This window comes from Eulemur rufifrons, chromosome 8 (genome assembly GCF_041146395.1).
Source record: "Eulemur rufifrons isolate Redbay chromosome 8, OSU_ERuf_1, whole genome shotgun sequence".
NCBI lineage: Eukaryota > Metazoa > Chordata > Mammalia > Primates > Lemuridae > Eulemur > Eulemur rufifrons.
In genome coordinates, this window is record NC_090990.1 from 86220119 (window position 1) to 86239945 (window position 19827).

General features: G+C 40.8%; 1 protein-coding gene across 1 annotated transcript; it reads right to left on the reverse strand.

The window, feature by feature from the left end:
• Positions 1–7854, reverse strand: MRPS14 (mitochondrial ribosomal protein S14). The gene is made up of 3 exons (XM_069478378.1): positions 7797–7854; positions 3321–3479; positions 1–421 (listed from the first exon to the last, which is right to left on the reverse strand). Exons 1-3 carry the CDS (start codon positions 7839–7841, stop codon positions 239–241), a joined length of 387 nt encoding a protein of 128 aa, XP_069334479.1. The 5' UTR covers positions 7842–7854; the 3' UTR covers positions 1–238.
• Between the last annotated feature and the right edge of the window lie 11973 nt (positions 7855–19827).

A 19827-nucleotide genomic window follows, 5' to 3' on the forward strand; every position in this document is an offset into this window, starting at 1 on the left:
ACCATGTATGGGAACAGTATGTTTAATTTGTTAAATCCAATAGAAAGGATAATTCACTGAGAGAATGAAACATCCACATTTCTTCATTTAAAATTTAGAAGCAATTTAACTCTAGACAGCATCAGGTTGACTAGACAACTATACTAGGCCCCTGTAAAGACTAGGGTTTTGTCTATTAGAAAAGTCTCTTCTTGCCAGAACTGGCTTCCCTGCAAGCTCAGTAGGTTCTGGAGCTGATTTACCATATTGCTCGCTGGACCCCAGAAAGTTGCCCATGGTCGGCTAAATGACGGAAGACGATACGACTAAGCCTCCAGCGCCGTTTTACACCACGTGGACGGGATGTCATAACACAGCGGTTTCTGATTCTAACGGGACAGCTATCCCGTGGAAGGGCGGCAATTTCTTCATCGGCCACTTCCTAAGGGAGATCACATTATTACACAGATCAAATGCATTAATTTATTCTAGATGCTTAAGTCAATGCTTAGAGGAAAAGAAAGGGGTAGATTCATCAATGGAGTCAGAGTTTAGCCAAAGAACCCTGGACACTGTACTGAACCTTAACTTCCAAGTAGAAACACACCAGAAAGCTACCAGAAATGTCTGACATCCTCCCAATGTGATTTTTAAATATCTAAATTTAACAAAGAAACATAAGACTCCACAAACCGTAGGGATAAAGTTCAGTAAATTTTCACAAACAGAACATACCTGTGTAACCAGCATGAGATTATGGAAGGGAACGTTATCAGCACTGTAGGCCCTACCTGTGTCTCCTTCCAGTCACTAATGCTCTGCCTCCCAGCTTACCTAATGACTAACACCAGGGACGAGTTTTTCCCATTGTGAACTGTATATAAATGTAACCAGAGGGTATGTATTCTATTTATTCATTTCTGTTTGGCCTCTTTAATTGAACAATATATTGTGAGAATCACCCATATTGTTGCACATGTAATTTGCTCATTCTCACTGGTGGCGATTTTCATTGCATGAGTATACTGTAATTCATTTATCCACTCCGTGACTGATGGTCATGTGGATCGTTTCCACTTTGAGCTACTATGGAGAGTGCTGCTACATACATTCTTACTTAAGTCATCAGGAAACATGTGAATGTATTTCTGCTACCTCCTCGTATAATTTTTGAATCACAAAAGTTTGAAATCTCTGGGCTACCTGTCAAGTAGGAGGGAATGTGGCTTGAGATGAGACTGGAGAGGGAGGAAGAGCAGGATCACATGAACCCTTGAAGTGTATGGTAAATTACCTTCTGATTGCTGGTGAAGTAAGGGGGAGTGATCAGATGAGATTTCCATTTTAAAAATTCATTTGCAATGTAAAGAATGAATCTGGCATGGGCAAAGTGATAGAGGGGAGAAAAGCAAGGATTACAGCAGTAGCTTGGGCTAAGGTTTTATCAGTTCAGATTCATTCTCATGCATGTGCTTAACTGTGTTGAGGTGTGTGTGTGTAATTTTCACTTTAACCTGACAAATGTGCAGACAAGTATGATTGACCCTGTGCTAGACTGTGACGGAAGCAAAATAATTACCCTAACACATTAAAAGGACACAAATTAAATGAGAGAATGCACATGAAAGCCACTAAAGTAATGTAAACTAAAAGCTTATACATGTATTGCCACTATGTAACACTTAGAGCATTACATAAATCAGCATGATTAAGTCAATGAGTTGTAGACAGTAAGTGCTGTAGAAGGAAATGGAAAGAAAAAATGGCTGGGCTGGAAGATTGACGCAAAGTTTCATGGAGGCAGACCTTAAAGAATGGCCACAATTTATTTATTTATACATATCCCTACTTATTCCCAAAAAGATTTAGGGCAGTTTACACAGGAGGAAATTGCGGCAAAGAGAAATGAGAGTAGAAAAGTTAAAAGCCTCAGGACACAAAAGTGCATGCTGTGGAAGTCTGCAAGTTTGTTACAAGTGGGACATAAAATTTGACTTGCAAGCTATGTGGCAGGCAACAGAGAGCCATGATCAGTGTCCATGATTCAGACTGCACAGCTACTGCTGGTACTGATAATCTCTTTGGTAGAAGAGGTGGGGAGGTCTTCATAAATAATGTACTCAGTAAACACCCTGCTCCCACCTTTTTTTGAGGTATAATTGACAAATAAAAGTTGTATAGTTTAAGGTGTACAGTGTCATGTTTGATGTATACGTACACTGTGAAATGATTACCACAACAAGGTAATTAACACATCCTTCACCTCACATAATTACCATAGTGTGTATGGTAAGAACACTTCAGATTACTCTCTTAGCAAATTTCAAGTATACAATACAGTACTATTGAGTACTATAGTCACCATGCTGTACATTAGATCTCCAGGATTTATTCAGCTTATAACTAAAAGTTTATACCCTTTGACCAACACCTCCCCATTCCTCCCCGGCCCCAAGTCCCCCAGTCTCCCAGCTCCTGGTAACAACCATTCTACTCTCCGCTTCTGTGATCAACAACATCTTGAGCTGAGTTTCTGAGGGGCCACTTATTACTCCCTAAATGTAGGCAGATAGCTTAATGCCATTCCAGTAAAAGCCATAACAGAGTGGTCCAGGGCCCTCAGTTTTCTGCTCACCTAGCTGAATCCAAAGACTTAAAAGAATCCATAGTATTAAATAGGATGTATATCATTCTGCCAACTTCTATAAATACTATTTTTTAAAAACCTGAGCTCTTGGTAAGTTGAATGGCCTTGAGTTTGATTTGTACTCTGACAAGCCTCTTGCAGATATTCGGTGCCACCACTTAGGTGCAGGATGTTATGCTTCAGGAAGTTAAGCAGGGTTGACATCATCTTACTCAACTTGAGCAGCATGACAAGAAAGTAAGCCTAAATGGAAAGGTACCTCAGCACAGAGAGGCGGTTAAGGGAGTTCAGGAAGACAGGCTAGCAATACGCCTGGGTAAGAAACAGGCCACACGCTAGGCACATGGTTCCCTGAATCAGCAAAGCCTCCCAATGCCTTGAGAGTTGAAAGTTTGGGATGAAGTAGGGGAGAGACTTCAGGTGAAAATAACTGCCCAATTTCTGTGTGGCCACCATTCACCAGTACTTTTAAGGATCACATAATGAAATGGTTGAAAGGCTAGTTAGGAGCAAATAGTTCTCTTTAATCTGAAACTTATCAAAATCATTTTCAAGGCTATTTGTTTATATTGACTTGGAGTATCTCATCTTATTCTCTAGAAGTTATATTGATACTAATTCACAGCAAACATCAAAATTGACCTGATGTGAGTTAATGACCTCGTGGTAGAAGGACGCATCTTAATTAGCTAACCTGAAGAATTTTTGGTAAGATGGTATTCTTCCGGAGTGAATTGATACGTAGCCTCTGATCTGCATATTCATAGGCCATTTTTCGTCTCTTCACATCACGCAACATTTTCCAGTCTACATAGTAACCTCGAACTTGGCCTGAGGCTGATGAAGGAACCATCTAAAAGACAGAGACAAGGAATATGTTAAGGACAGTCAGGCCTAGGCTCTGTGAGTGTTCCCCAACTCTGCAATCCTCTTTCAGTCATTATTTATGACCTAGTATTTTCTTTAAAGTTGTTTTGGATCACTTTAGCAATTTAAAATAGGCTTCCTAATTTAGAATAAATAACTATTATGGATGTACATTAAGTCAAACATAATGCCAATAACATATGTGTTGAAAGGTGAAAGATTTCCAGAAATTTCTAATATAATTCTGTTTGACCTTTACTCAGGCCAACAGTCAAAAATAAAAAAGTATAAAAGGACATACAGTGAAAAGTTTCCCTCCCATCTCGTTCTTCACCTGCCCAGTGACCCCCCCAAACCCATAGGTATCCACTGTTACTAGTTTCTTATATATCCTTCCAGAGATTTTTATCTATACATGTATACAATCTGCCTCTCAGGTTTCATTCCCCGCCTTTTTCTCACCTTACAGTATCTCTCAGAGATCTTTCCATATCCATATGAAAGAAGCTTCTTCATTTTCCTTAGATTGCATAATATTCCACTGTTTGGAAGCATCATAATGTATTTAACCTACGACCAACTGGTGGTCATAGACTAAACCTCACTATCATTACAACAATGCTGCAATAAATGTCTTATATAAATCATTTCATATGTATTCCTATATATCTGCACGATACATTCTTGGAAGCAGAATTGCTGGGTCAAAGGGTACTTTGAAATTATCACTGACCTAATATTCCTTAGCACTAGTCCAGTAATAAGATAGTACATTCTTTATTGTCATACATTTTCATGATAGTTATAGTTCTGACTGACAATACAGGCAAAGGGAGTATAGATGACTAGAAACTAAGTCTCCCTCAAACCAAAGGAAATATTACATGTTAATTAAGTTGCTGATACACAAAATTAACAATGGCTTCCTATTACTGATGTTTATAGAATATATGAATAGGAGAATATAAAACTGAAAATAAGAATACTAAATAGAAGCTGGGCACGGTGGCTCATGCCTGTAATCCTAGCACTCTGGGAGGCCGAGGCGGGTGGATTGCTCGAGGTCAGGAGTTCGAGACCAGCCTGAGCAAGAGCGAGACCCCGTCTCTAGTGAAAATAGAAAGAAATTATCTGGCCAACTAAAAATATATATAGAAAAAATTAGCTGGGCATGGTGGTGCATGCCTGTAGTCCCAGCTACTCGGGAGGCTGAGGCAGAAGGATTGCTTAAGTCCAGGAGTTTGAGGTTGCTGTGAGCTAGGCTGATGCCACGGCACTCACTCTAGCCCAGGCAACAAAGCGAGACTCTGTCTCAAAAAAAAAAAAAAAAAAAGAATACTAAATAGAAACTCAACATTTTTTCAATCTATTAACAAAAGATAAACTCAGCACCTTTGATGCTCACATTACTAAACAAAAGTCCTATGGGGAAATACGATCATTCCACAATCACCTTCTAGAAAAAAGAGAAGCAGGAATATTAATGGAATTTAAATACTGATTTGGCACATGACCGAGTCCAGTGAATACTGTGGTAACCATGGATGGAAATACTTCTCATGCGAAGGAGGGCTTACGCAATGCTTTGAAAGATTGACAGACTTTTGACATAGCTTTGGGGGCAGGAGAAGGAAGAGAAGATACATTTTGTCCAAACAAAACACAGAAAAGAGCAAGATATATTCTTAAGACCAGGGAGAAATCATTCTGACTAGAAGAAACAATTCCTGTGAGGGGCCATGTGGAGTTTGCTTTCACCTATGAAAAAGTTAAGGGGATTTATAAAACAAGACTAAACATTTCTTCTTTGAATTCTTTTTCAAACTATGCCTAATCATCTTCTTTACTGTCTCCTTAAAGGTTTCTATTTATTTTTTAAAATAATCTTTCATTCTATTTTGAACATCTTTTTTTATGACTACAAAAGTAATACACTTTTAAATTATGTATTGGTCTATATTATTTCTTCTGTGAATGTTTTTATCTCCTTTGCCTACATTTCTACTGTATTTCCTTATCAGCTTATAACAGTGCTTTATTAAGATTGCATTCTATTCTGCTCTGTACACACCCTATCCTGCCCCATCTCTTATCCCTCTTCACCTCCTAAAACTTTTCCACTGGGGCCTCTTGATTCATGGTCTATCATAATCAAAATCTTCTAAATCTTCAACTTAACATCTCCTTCACCTTTTGGTCTAATCTTGAATCACTCCTGACAGCTTCCCCCGTAGGTTTTTTCTCCAGGACTGGGTCTGGAGGTAGGGTAGATAGGTGTTCTCCTTGCTCTTCATTGCAGCTTCTGGACCGCCTTCCTTCCTGAAACCTCCTGGCTTTGGCTCTCATGCCATTGGGCTTACCTCCCACTACCTCTCATTGTTGCAGCCATCTACCATGGCCCTTTCATTTTTCCATGATTTGGGATCCTGGCTCACTGTCACTCTCTCCAATATTCTTCCTGTCTTAATTCCTGGTTTCAATATACATGAAATCATACCCTGATCACTCTGATCTCTGAATTCCCCTTCTTTAATGATTTTTGTTCTCCACTCTTCTTTAACTATTCGCTTCCACGCCCTAGGTCTTTCATTACCAATAAATGCAACCCCTTTATTATCTCAGTTTTGTGTATCTTATTCTCTATCACTTCTTTCCAGCTTGCTCCTTCTAATTGCCAATAAAAACCCCTCTGGGACTTTCAATCCATTGATCCTACCATCTTTTTACTGTCTCTCAGCTTTTGCTTTCCTGTCTTTCCCTCACACCCAACCTGAATTCCATGGTCTATAAATACAACGTTCCCTTGAATACACTCTCAACTTCCTGGCCATCTCTTACTTCTCTGTACTTACTCCAATTCTCCCAACTATTCTTCCTGTCTATTCCCAACTATTTTACATGGTTTCCCTTTCCTTAAAACCATGACACCTGCTCCCACATCCTCACACTCAGCTGATGACTTCACATTCTCTTTAACTATAAAATTAGAAGCAATCAGAAGAGCATTTCCATCAACTCCCACTACCACACCTGGCCACTTACCAGCTGTATCATATGCTCTGCATTCCCTCCTGTTAGAGATCCACTCCATCCAATATAGTAACCACATATGGCTAGTAAGCCCTTGTAATGAAACTATTGCCAATAGGGAATGTAATGCTTAATTTTAATTAATTAAAATTTAAAACCAAAGCAATGTAAACATTATATAACTTTATTGTTTTGGTAGAACTTCATTTTCCATTTTAATGGTGGAAAATTTAGCATCCAAACTGAGATGTGTTTTAAATGTAAGATACAAACTGGATTTTGAAACTCTAGTATGAAAAAAAAAGTAAATATCTCGTAAGTCATTGTTTATTGATTACATGTTAAAATAACAATATTTTGGATATACCTGTGTAATCAGAATGTCATATTAAAATTCGTTTCACCAACTTATTACTTTTTTTAATGTGGCTATTAGAAAAATTTTAAGTTACATATGTGGTTCCCATTAGATTTCTTTTGGACAACACTGCTTCAGATGAACTGTCCATGTCCCTAAAGCCAAACATCATGCACAAGACCCTTTGACTCTTGCCTACACAAAAGTATAGTCCCAGCAACTCTTTCCTCTCTTCTATATCATCAATTTTTTCCACTCTACAGGATCTTTCCCTTTAATACACAATCATGTTGTTACTTTTGCCATGCTAAAAGAAAACACCTCATTCTTAATCCACTTTCCTCTCCACTTATTGACCCATTTTTTTTTTGCTCCCCTTTATAGCAAAATTCCTTCAAAGGCTTGTCTATACTCGTAGTCTCTAATTTCTTTCCTACTATTCTCTCTTGAACAGTTTCGACTTCAACAAGGTCCCAACGACTTTCACACTGCTAAACCCTACAGTCAGTTCTCAGCCTGTCTTTTTAATTATCCTGTCAATTTTGAGCAGAGCTGCCCTCTCCTTACTCCTTGAAATTCTGTCACCCCTTGCTTCCAGGCCATCACACTCTCTTGGTTTTCCTTCTCCCTCGCTGACAGTTCCTTTCAGTCTCCTTTGCAAGGTTCTCATCTCTTAACGATGAAGTTTCTGAGGCTCCAATGCTCGGACCCATCTCTTCTCTACTTAAACTCAATACCTTGTAAGTCGGAGTCAATCTCGCATCTTTCAATGCCAGTTACATGCTCGCGAAAACCAAATTTACATCTGCAACTCAGACCTCCCCTGAGGCGAGCCCGTAGGGGAGTCGTGGGGACCCGCGGGTGATAGGATTCAGGGGTGAGGGATACGGGTGGGAATAAAAGCGCGGGCCTGACCTGCCGGAACGTCCGCAGCAGCGAGCCCAGCATGGAGGCCGCCATCTTATCCGCCGCAAGGGACAAACCGCTGCAACTTTATTAACACTGCCGAATCCACAAACACGTGAGGGGTGGGGCCTGGGCCACTGGGGGCGGGGCCGCGGGCGGGTAAGTGGCACAGAGCAAGGAAGGGTTAGTTACGGGACGTGAGCTCTCGCGATATTTCGCAGAATTTGGGCACATTACAAAGTGAGGGAGCAGGTTGGTGCTGAGTGCTTATAGGGCGCTCCTCGTTAGGTGCCCTGCTCCCGTCATTTTTACACATCTTCTTAAACTACCTTCGTCCTATCCTCCTTTCCTTCCGCCCCATCTACCAGTTCATTAGCACCGATTTCTGTACCCTCGCGTCCTTCTCTGTCCCGCTCAACATGCTCCTCCTCTTGTATCCTCCACTCAGTTTAGGGCACTACTTGCCAGAAACCTAGGAATTATCACCAACACCTTCTTCTCTGTCATCACCTCCTGTGGAGCTCGCAGCTCTCTTCTTTCCACTGTAATGGTGGTGGTGGTGATGAGGATTATGATGGCAACGATAGTCTATTTATATGTCTGTATTTTTAAATATATGTTTGCATTGGGGTTTTAGGTGAAAAGGGCCTTAACATTTTGTTTGTCTTGTTGGAGAGAGGGGAATTGCCATTTAAAACTGCTGTTTTCAGTCTGGAGTACAGGAAACTAATTTTTCAGATTATCTTCACAGCAGCTGTCCTTCCTCTGCAATGAACCCTTTGAGGGGCCCCCTTTTCTTTTATGGATGTAAGGCAAGCACCAGCCACCTGCAATACTGGTAGAAGAGTATCAGGGAATATGTGTTAGCCTGGCAAGTACCTGTATCTTAGATATGCTGGTGGATGGAGTGAGGACTTACCCAAGTGCAATTTACGTCTGTATTGTTACACAGGAGCTTTCTGGAAGGAAGGAGAGCCGAATGCAGGCTTCTTTCTTTAGTGGCGGCCCCCAACCTTTTTGGCACCAGGGACCGTTTTCATGGAAGACAATTTTTCTACAGACCGGGGAGCGGGGGATGGTTTTGAGATGATTTAAGTGCATTACGTTTATTGTTCACTTATTATTACACTGTAATATATAATGAAATAATTATACAGCTCACCATAGGTTAGGGACCCGTGCCTTAGAGGTTCAAGATTATTAGAACATGTCTAATGGACTGGGGAGGGTCTGACTGAAGCCAGCTGGCAGGAAAAGAACATAACCTCACTCTGTAATGATAATGATAGAAAAGTCCTAGACTAGCATCAGGCAGGTATGCATTTCTAACTCAAACCCCTGCGATACCCTTCTCTCCCCACAATCAAGGGCCATTGTCAGTAATCAGATAATAAAATGGGTAAGCCAGCTCTGTGCTCTGTGGCCTTTTTCCTCCTTTCTGAAAACCTAGTTCTGAAAGCATTTCTTTCTCTCTCTCTCTCTTTTTTTTTCTTTTCTTTTTTTTTTGTAGGTTGTGTTTTTGTTCTATATTATTGGTATGACAGGAAACGGAGCCAGGAATCCACCTCTACAATCCCATACGAAGACTACTTAGGATAATTATATACATCTAGAGTGGGTACAGGACTTAGGCTATATCTCCCTGGGAAGTGGCTGGAAGGACTCAGGCTTAACGCACAGGAGCCCAGGCTGACCTGTTTGTTTGCCCCATCAAAGATGGCAAAGCACTAGTGGACAAAGAGGCAGCTTAGGATCCAGAGCTCTTCTGGCAGTGGGGAAGTTCATGCTGGTGCAGCCCTGCTGGCTCTTTACTGGTTTATTATAAAGGACACAGATGAACAGCCAGTTGGAAGAGATGCATGGGGCAAGGTATGTGGGAAGAGGTGTGGAACTTCCATGCCCTTTCTTGGCACACCACTCTCCAGGAACCTCCACGTGTTCAACTATCTAGAAGCTTCTGAACACATCTTTAAACAGTATTAGAAAAAAATTTAATTTTTTAAAAAATTGTGATACCCTACACATAACATAGAATTTACTATCTTAGACATTTTAAGTGTAAGGTTCATAGACATTATGTTCACATTGTTGTACAACCATCACCACCATCCATCTCCAGAAATTTTTTATCTTCCTAAACTGAAACTCTGTACCATTAAACAATAACTGCCCATTCCCCCTTCCCCTCCTCCCTTGGCAATCACTATTCCGCTTTCTATCCCTGTGAATTTGACTACTCTAGGTAGCTCATATAATTGGAATCAGACAGTATTTGTCCTTTGGCGTCTGGCTTTAGGATTCATCCATATCACAGCATGTGTTTTTGTATTCATTCTTTTTTGTGGCTGAATAATATTCCATTGTATGGCTATACTACATTTCGTTTCTCTATTCATCTGTGGATGGACACTTGCTTCTACCCTTTGGCTGTTGTGAATAATGCTGCTGTGGACATGGGTGTACAAATACCTTATACAGCATTAATATCTTATCAGGCTGTTTTTCACTTTATGAAGACATTAAAGTAATTTAATAGTGTGGGTGAGGCAGGAATCTCTTTTTAATTAACTGTGTTGGTTTTGTATAACAGCCTAAGATTTCTCCCCCAACACACCCTCCTCCCTTAGTGTGTAGGGAAGCTTAGCAGGGCCTAAAGAAGACTCACTTTATGTGGAGTTCTCCCAAGGAGTCTGAAATGTTTCCTGGTCATTTGACAGCATGTGAGGAAGGCTGTTGGCCTTACTGTCCTGGAATATTAGAATCAGGAGAACTATCATTCATTCATTTAATCATTCAACAAATATTTAAGTGCCCGTTATGTACCAGTGTGTACTATGTGGAGAGGTGGAGGGACTGAAAAAAAAAATCCTTGTTCTTCAGATGCTTATATTCATGGGGGATTATAGATTTAGATACAGGTGGAAATATCTCCCAGTGCCTGTTATGTTACCTTTGCTTTTTCCTTATATTCTTTTATTTGGAGGCTTTAACGTACTTTTTGGGAGGACAGAGTAAAATTTGAGTTAAATATTTTGAAATTTGATTGTGAGAGACATTTCTAGTTGCCATATTGATTATAGATCGAATAAAATAATAAGAATGATTGTATAGATGATGAAATTGAGGCACAAAGAGGTTAGGTAACTTGCCAAGCTCATTGTATTAGTGCTGGTCCTAGGCCTATGCTCTTTATTTTTTTTCCCGGAGAATTTGTTTTAATTAAAAAAGGAAACAGGTTATAGAATAAAAATTAATATGTCATATAATTTCACTAAGAGCAAATTAATATTTTGAGAAAACTTTATTGTTTAACGAAAAAATTTTCTTTTTAATTATAACCAACTTGATCACCTACAAAATTCCTTCATAAATTCCCTTTTGTGAATCTTACCCCAACTTACACAGACTATCTATTAATACAACATGCTTAAACTTTGTGTTTTGTCCTAATTTCCCCAAGGCCTGTGCTCTTAATTCTCACTCCATGTTGTCCTTTGAAGAAGTATTGGCTCAAGGATAAAGGCCTGACTGTTGTCACAGAATCCTTACATATAAAATGTATAGATTTATAAAATGTATCATTAATGTATAGATTTTGTGCCACTTCAATCAGTATTCCAATGGGTTTTTTCTTAACGAAATAATTCTAAAATACATATAAAAGAATAAGTAGATAAGACGGAGGTAGGCTATGAAATTTTTTGAAAAAGAAAGTTAATGAATGTTCTTGCCCTGCCAGATATTAATATACTGTATATTTTAGAGCCATTGTGATTGAGCTAGTGTGGTACTGGCACCAAAACCAGCAGACAGGTAAATGAACTAGAATACATAGGCCAGAAAGAAATTCCAGTATAATTAGAATTTGGTTACATATTAAAGAAAGCATTGAAATCATTGAGCAAGTGGTATTGGAAAAACTGGGTAAAGATTTGAGGGAACTTTTAAAATTATGTCTTCATTTCTTACCATATATTAAAATAAATTTTAGATAAATTAAAAAACTAACTACTAACATAACCTTAAAAAAAAGAAAATACAGATGAAAATATTTTTAAACATTTATGTCCCAATAGACAATTCTCTGAATGTCTAATAACATTAAAAGTGTTCAACCTCACGAGTTTCCAAGAGAATGCAAGTTAAAACAACGAGATCAATTTACACTAGCAATTAGCAAAGGTTTAAAAAAAAATTAGTGTTGTCATACATGTGGGGAAATGAGTAACTTTATGCCCTAGTGGTAGGAATATAAATTGGCATAATTTGTCTACAAAGCAATTTGGCAAGCATCTTTTCAAAGTTTATAACTATTGACCCAGTTATGCTACTTTGAGGAATCTATTCTAAGGAAATACCCAAAAAGTCTAAAATTTATATATAAGGACATTTACCATGGAATTTTACAAGAACAAATAAATAAAAAGTCCAACAGTAAGAAGAGAGTTAAATGAATTAAGAAATAGCATGTTTTAATCTGAGGGGTTCCACATTTTAAAATATATATTTAATGTATTTATAGATACAGGTATAGTTATTGATTAGACATATAAATAGAAAAAAGATTAGAAGGAAATATACTCAAATACTAAGAGTGAAGATGAGTGAGGAGATTACTGGTTATTTTTATGGTCTTTAAGTTTTTCCCATTTCCCTATTAATTTATATGTATTTTAGACTGAAAAATATGTTGAAGTCAATTTAAAAATATTAACTTGTTCTTGTCTTTTTAATGCCTTTATTACTTCACACAAAATGTTTGAAAAATATGTTTTTTAAGGGGCATGAAGGAAAGGGTCATTCCTGGTCCCCATCAATATCCTCTGCTTGTCCTCAGGGACAGGTGCAGTCAGAACCCTGATTAAAGCCGCAAGAATTAAGAACTCAGGGGTGCTTGCATCATTCACATTTAGTACCAAGTCACTCGCTCTCCCTTTTGTCTCCATTTCTCTGGCTTCTGCGTCTGCCATCAGATAAATTGTTGGCCCTTTGGTGTCTAATCCATACCTAACGCAGGATTGATCATTTCCTTAACTTCATTATTCCTTTTTATTATTTTGTAGCTGATAAGTAACAGAACTAACTTGGCTGCAGCCCTGGAGTCACACAGTAGGAGTATTTACTTGGTGTGTGTTTGTCCCAAGAGTCTGGCCCATGTGAGTCACCAGCATCCTTGGGCCTGAACACCTTCCCCGTCCACCCCTCGGTGCTTTCCAGGGATGTTGTTCTCCAAGAAGGACCACTCATGACGGCCAGGTCTTCCACATGAGAGCTGGATATGGTTTGACTCAAGAAAACCAGACTTCTTGGTTTATGAGAGGGTACTGCAAAGAGGAGGAGGGTGGGAATGAAGGAAAAGAACCCGTGGAAGGGGAGAGAAAGGCACAGGGACACACACACACAGAGACATGCACACACACACAGACACGCACGCACACAGACAGACATGCACACACACACAGACGTGCACACACATTCATTTCAACTTCAACCCGGCTCTGAAATGATGTGTATGAATGGTGGGTGAAACCTGTTCTCATTGCACTTCTTCCCCCATTAAACACCACCGGCCCAGTAGCAATCCTGTTGGTATACCAGTTTGGCCTTAGAGTGTGGGTGGTCTTAGCACTTCCTGAAGCAGCCACAGGGCCCACACCCGTGGGCCTCCCCCTGGAGCTATGTGCTGTACACTGTATTGGACACAAGATGGCAATAATACGACATCTGAGTTCCAACACCCGCCATCCTCTCGCTGTTCCCACGCAACACCTGGCATGCAAACTGGACGGACACACACACACAAACACACACACACAGCTGTCCTACAAATAAAAGGGCACTTTGCCCATCATCAGGTGGGACTTGTCCTAGAGAAAATGAAAACATAGTACTGCTTGTTAGAAAAGCAGAAAAAAAGTGATGTTAAGGGTAATAAATATGAAGCTTTTTCCTTTATTTCCAGACTCTCTGCTGGTCACAGGGTTTTTTATTTGCTATTTAACATTATTCTAAGTAAAGAAAGACAAAATCATTAAATTTAATTTTAAATCATTACCATGAATTTTACCACTCATCTTCATGGTGTGTAATGCTAGTTCACTATGCAAATGCAGGAGCATTTAATTCACATGCAGAATCACTGAAATGACATAACTTTTATTTTGTAACTTGTACATGCCTGTGCATCTTGTTCTTACCAGAACAGTGGAAATATTGCATAAAACTAATTTGGTTGCTTTTATTTCACTTCTTAATACATGCACATTCCACCAGAACCTTATACCTTTGACTTACTACCTCCAAGTGGGCTGCTACCAGCTTAGTTCAACTGCAGTAAGACATGCCTTGGGTTTGCATCAGGCCTTCAGTTTACTCTCCTTTGTTGCCCTGAGACTTCCCTGATGTTGATACAGACACCTGAGGAGCCAAGAGCCTGCTTAGCCCTCGCACATGCACGGCTACCGAGTGCAGGGGAATTGACACCAGTGGGGACCCCCTGAAGCAATGGGGGTGAAAACCTATGGATAACACATTTCCTATGGCTCCTCTGAGTGTCTCAGAGAGATCTCAAGCACCAGTCGCCTGCAGCAGTGGCTAACTTTGTAGTAACTTAGTGGTATCTTTGTATTTCTTTTTCATTCTTTCCTGTTCCACTGACCTGAGGCCTCTCTCTTGCTCCCAAATAAACTGCTTGCACACAAGTCTCTGGCTTGGATTCTGCTTTTGCAGGTGGTGGGGGGAAACTGAGGCTCAGATAAAAACATTCCATCCAACAGATCACCCAAATCCTGTTGATTCTACTTCCAATTGTCTCCTTGATATTCCCCGTTCCCACTCCTTGCTCCCCCGGGGCCAGGCCCTCGCCATCTCCTGTCTGCACTGATGCTCACGGGACCCCTAACTGCTCTTCTTGCCCCCCATTTTTTCACTTAACCCAAACCCCCACAAAGCATTCACCCTTTGCTGCTGCCAGAGTGAATTTTCTAAGGCACTACAAATACTCCCTTTTGGTAGCTCCCCATCGCCTGCCAAACAAAGTCCAAACCCCTCAACATGACATGGTTGCAGTGGATCCTGCAGCTCCACTATTCCCCCGCTGCTCCGCGCCGCTCTGGCCACGCTGGCTCATTCATCCCTCAAGTTTCCCCGTCAGTGGGTCTTCCTCTGGAGGCCTTTCTTTCTGCCAACCTTTCCATCCCGTTCAGTTTAGTGCAGCAAATGCTCAGCTGACCACCAGGCACATGCCAGTTTCTGTCAACCATGGGGGCGAGAAGCAGGGGACAAGATGAGGGAAGGTCATGGTACAGAATGTGTCACACGTCAACACAATCCCATGTAAATGTTTTTAGCTAGCCTGCCCCAGTTTAGGAAACTGAATATACTTTTTCCTTTTTTTTTTCACGAGGCCAGAATCACTGCTGGGGTTTTGGTAAGGAGAAAGGAAAATTTGTTTTTGCAGGACTTGAGATCTTGTGGAAAAATAAGGTTGTGAGTGGGGGTAAGTGTCTGAAAAAGTCTTTTCATTTTTACATTAATCCTGAAGGCAGATGTCTAAATAAAGACAATGCAATTGACGTTTTGCACATTTTAAATTAGTAGTGGCGGATATGGCACTCAATTTCCACTTTTGTCCCTGACTTCAAAAAAAAAAAAAGTGTTAAGTTTTCTTCCCTGTAGTTTCAAGGAGATGCTTGCTTATTTGTTTTGATTTGTTGCATATAATATGCGTGCAAAAAAGTTTTCTTTTTCTCTGTCTCATTTTCCATTCACACATTCAATGTCTCCTTGACTTGAGGACTTGGCATTGTTAATTTTGTACCTTTCTCGTTCTGCCTGTAGGGCGGTGGCTAGAGTGTGCAGGCTGGTGTTGTGGGACTCAGGGGCCTGACATCCAGCCCACCAGCTTTGCGGGGCTGGGCTCCCTGGCTTACAGCTGCTTTACGTTTTTATAATTCTGCCGTGGTTCAGAGATGGCAAATACATTGGTGCTTGAGTTAGAAATGGTTTAGGATAATTTTATTTAACCAACAAGGCACAGCTCAGCAGGTAATTCTTAGCCCACCTCCCAAGGTTTATAATTTCAGTCATGGCCTTGGTATTTCTGTGTAGAAGCACTTACTGTCTGCTCCTCTTTTCAATCTTAGCCACCTCTATCTTCTCAGGGTAATTCCAGTTCAAAGGATTTGATTTACTTTTCCTGATTATATTAGTTTCCTGTGGCTGCCAGAATAAATTGTCACAAACATGGTGGTTTAAAGCAACAGAAATTTATTCTCTCATAGTTCTGGAGGCCAGAAGTGCAACGTGAAGATATCAGCAGTGCCACTCTCCCTCCAAAGGCTCTAGGGGAGAATCCTTCCTTGCTGCTTCCTTGTCCAGCTTCCGGTGATTCCTCGTGTTCCTTGGCTTGTGGCAGCAGCACCCAATCTCTGCTTCTGTTTTTACCTGGTCTTCTTTCCTATCTCTGACTCCGTGTTCTTTTCTGTCTCTGATTAGAACATTTTTGTTTGGATTCAGGGTCCATCCTGATCCAGTATGATCTCATCTCAGTCTTTACCTTATTTGCATTTGCAAAGACCCTATTTTCAAATAAGGTCATATTCTGAGGTTGTGAGTAGATGTGAATTTTGAGCAGATACTATTCACCGCACTACACTCATCCACTGTAACTTTATCAAGACTTCAGTGCAAACACCTCTACTTCTTATGCCATCTGCTTTACCTCCTTTTTCTATTCTCAGCTCCCAGTTCCTCTTTTCCTTTGGAAATGACTCATAATTTGTGTGTACAAGACTTGGGCTTTCTGCATTTCTAAAGAGATGTACAAAGGTAAGCACATATTTATTAGAATTTCTTGCAGAATTAAAGGGAAGTCAAAGTCAAGGAAGGAAGGATTGGTATGTTCACATACAAATCTTTTTTTTTTTTTTGAGACAGTCTCGTTCTGTTGCCCCAGCTAGAGTGAGTGCCGTGGCGTCAGCCTAGATCACAGCAACCTCAAACTCCTGGGCTCAAGTGATCCTACTGCCTCAGCCTCCCAAGTAGCTGGGACTACAGGCATGTGCCACCATGCCCGGCTAATTTTTTTCTATATATATTTTTAGTTGGGCTAGATAATTTCTTTCTATTTTTAGTAGAGATGGGGTCTCGCTATTGCTCAGGCTGGTCTTGAACTCCTGACCTCAAGCTATCCTCCTGCCTCGGCCTCCCAGAGTGCTAGGATTACAGGCGTGAGCCACCGGACCCGGCCAACACATACAACTCTTTTAATATTGTATTTGTATTAATTTCCTCAACTTATTTGAAAGTTCCTTAAGGAAATGTGTTGTTCTCAACTTAATATCCTAGTTCCTAGCAGAGTGTCTAGTGTGTTGTAGGTGCTCATAAATTGGATTCAGATGGTTCAAGCTCTTACCTTTGACCATGTCCTAACCAGCCATTTCCATTCGGAGTGGGAAAGGCCTGGATTGGCACAAATTCTCTTTTCACTGCTCATGGACCTTCCCCTCAAATGCAGCCTCTGTGGACACAAGCTGCTGGCTTAGTACTTTAGAACAAAGTGACCTTTCTTCTCTATTTTCCCAGGCATGGCAAAGACCACATGTACGATGATGATGGGGGTGACATTTTTGTCTCTTCTGGAGAAGGAGAGGAACGAGAGTATGCTCACAAGGACAATAGGGAGAGGGAGGGGCTTTCATGAGTCTCTTTAAAAACATAGTCAACACGGCCAGGCGAGGTGGCTCACATCTATAATCCTAGCACTCTGGGAGGCCGAGGCGGGAGGATCTCTCGAGGTCAGGAGTTCGAGACCAGCCTGAGCAAGAGCGAAACCCCGTCTCTACTAAAAATAGAAAGAAATAATCCAAACAGCTAAAATTATATATAGACAGAAAAAAATTAGCCGGGCATGGTGGCGCATGCTTGTAGTCCCAGCTACTTGGGAGGCTGAGGCAGATGGATTGCTTAAGCCAAGGAGTTTGAGGTTTCTGTGAGCTTGGCGCCACGGCACTCTAGCTTGGGCAACAGAGAGAGACTCTGTCTCAAAAAAAAAAAAAAAAAACATAGTCAACACAAAGAAATGATGAATGTTTGAGTTGATGGATGTGCTAGTTACACTAATCTGATCACTACACAGTATATATCTTGACACATTACTATGTACCTCATAAATACATACAACACTTATATGTCAATTTAAAAAAATAAAATAAAGCTTATAAAAAACACAACCATAAAACATAAACCTTGTCCCTCTAGTAAGAAAGCAAAGTCCAGAGGACAGAGGTGAGGTGAGGCCTCTGTGTTTCTGGGCTCAAGCATGCTGCCCTGCACAGAGCCAGCACTCAACAAACCTAGGATGATGGTGATTATTTACAATCAACAGCTGGCCTGAAAGCCAAGCAGATGTGGCCACTCTGGAATCCTCCATTCCAAAAGAGCCTTGCCTACTACCTGGAGAGACAAGGACCCCCAGGGCTACCTGGCCTTTGAGGATTCCAGACCTTGTGCCCCAGTGGTGTTCCAGGAGAGCCATAGCACTCAATTTCCTTGCTGCCTCGGTGCCCAAGACGGTGGTCTTCTCGACCGTGAAGCTGATCCTGGTGCTGGCTTCTGCACCTCCAGATGTGTGGGTGCCTCCCTCTCCGTCACAGAGGGAAGTCTACACTGACTCTGAGGTTTTGGATCTGACTCAGTGCACTTCAAGGCACTCTCCTCCAGTTGCCTGTGGCCAGGCTGAAACAAAATGTTTTGTGTGGTTTTAGGGAAAAGGTCATACCCATTTTCATTTGCAATGTTCTTAATAGATTTTAACTGGGGGGAATAAATTGCTGACAGGAAAACAGGTTTTTTCGTTTCTTTCATATCATTTCCCCTTGTTCTTTTTTTCTTTCTCCTCTTCCTGGCTTTTCTAAATTCCACATGCATCTGATAAAAAGGCAAAATATTAGCAATTTAGCTCAAATGCATTGCTTTTAGTAGCCAGGGGGACAAAAATATCAAACAGCCATAAGTTAATGGGATTCAAGGGTAGAAAACCTCTGCCAAGCCACAGGGCAAGTCCTGATGCTGCCAGTACAAGGCAGATGTCCCCTTTTCTGGAGAAGATTCATGGTCCATGTGATCCTGCAGGCCACCCGGCAGCCCCAGAGCAGTAGAAGTGTGTGCAGTGTCTCTATGTCTGCCGTCCATGCTGGGTCCTGGGAAGGAGCCAGGGGAGAGCATGCTGTTCACATTCCATGTCTGCCAAAGACACCCTCTCCAGTTTTCTCCCAGGGCCTGATCTAAAACACCCAAAGAGATCCTAAAATTCCACCTTGTCTCCAAGCTCCAGGCTACTTTATATTAGGGTAAGAAAAAATTTCCTGGATATGTCTGGTCTCCTGCTGAGTGTACCATTTGTCAGTCAAACCAGGTGCATTTGCATTTTTTTCTGATTGACTTTAGAAAAGGAGATTAAAATTGTATTTCTAGATGTATTTTTATCCTTTGCACTGTGCTGTCATAAAGAGCTAATATAATCTTCTTGTGTTATTCACTGATTGTTTCTTGTCTTGTCTGAGGGTGAAACGCATGTCATAACACTTTCTGGGGTTTATCACAGTACACAGCACAAGCCTTAGGCACATATAGGCATTCAGCAAACCCCTTTTGATCAAGTAATTAAGTTATCGGATTGGGTTCTACTTGTTGGACATCTGCTTCAGGGTTCAATCTGGGGCTTTGTTTTCTCCTCCTTGGATGTAAATCATAGTGAACTAGTACCCTTGGTGTCTCCGTTCTACATAAGGGAGAGAGGACAGAAAAAAAAAGTACAATATAACTACCCAAATTGCTCCATCTCCATAGGTATAAGCTGTAGGGTCATGTCTTCTTAACGTTCATTAGTATCCTGTACAGCACTGAGAAATCTAGTGTACATTCCTTAAATGGATATAAAGATTCATGAATAATACAAACTATTGTGAATTCATTTACTTCTCTCAAAGAACTACAGGTCAATGCTTCCTTAATGTTGGCTCCCTTCTACTGCAGGGAG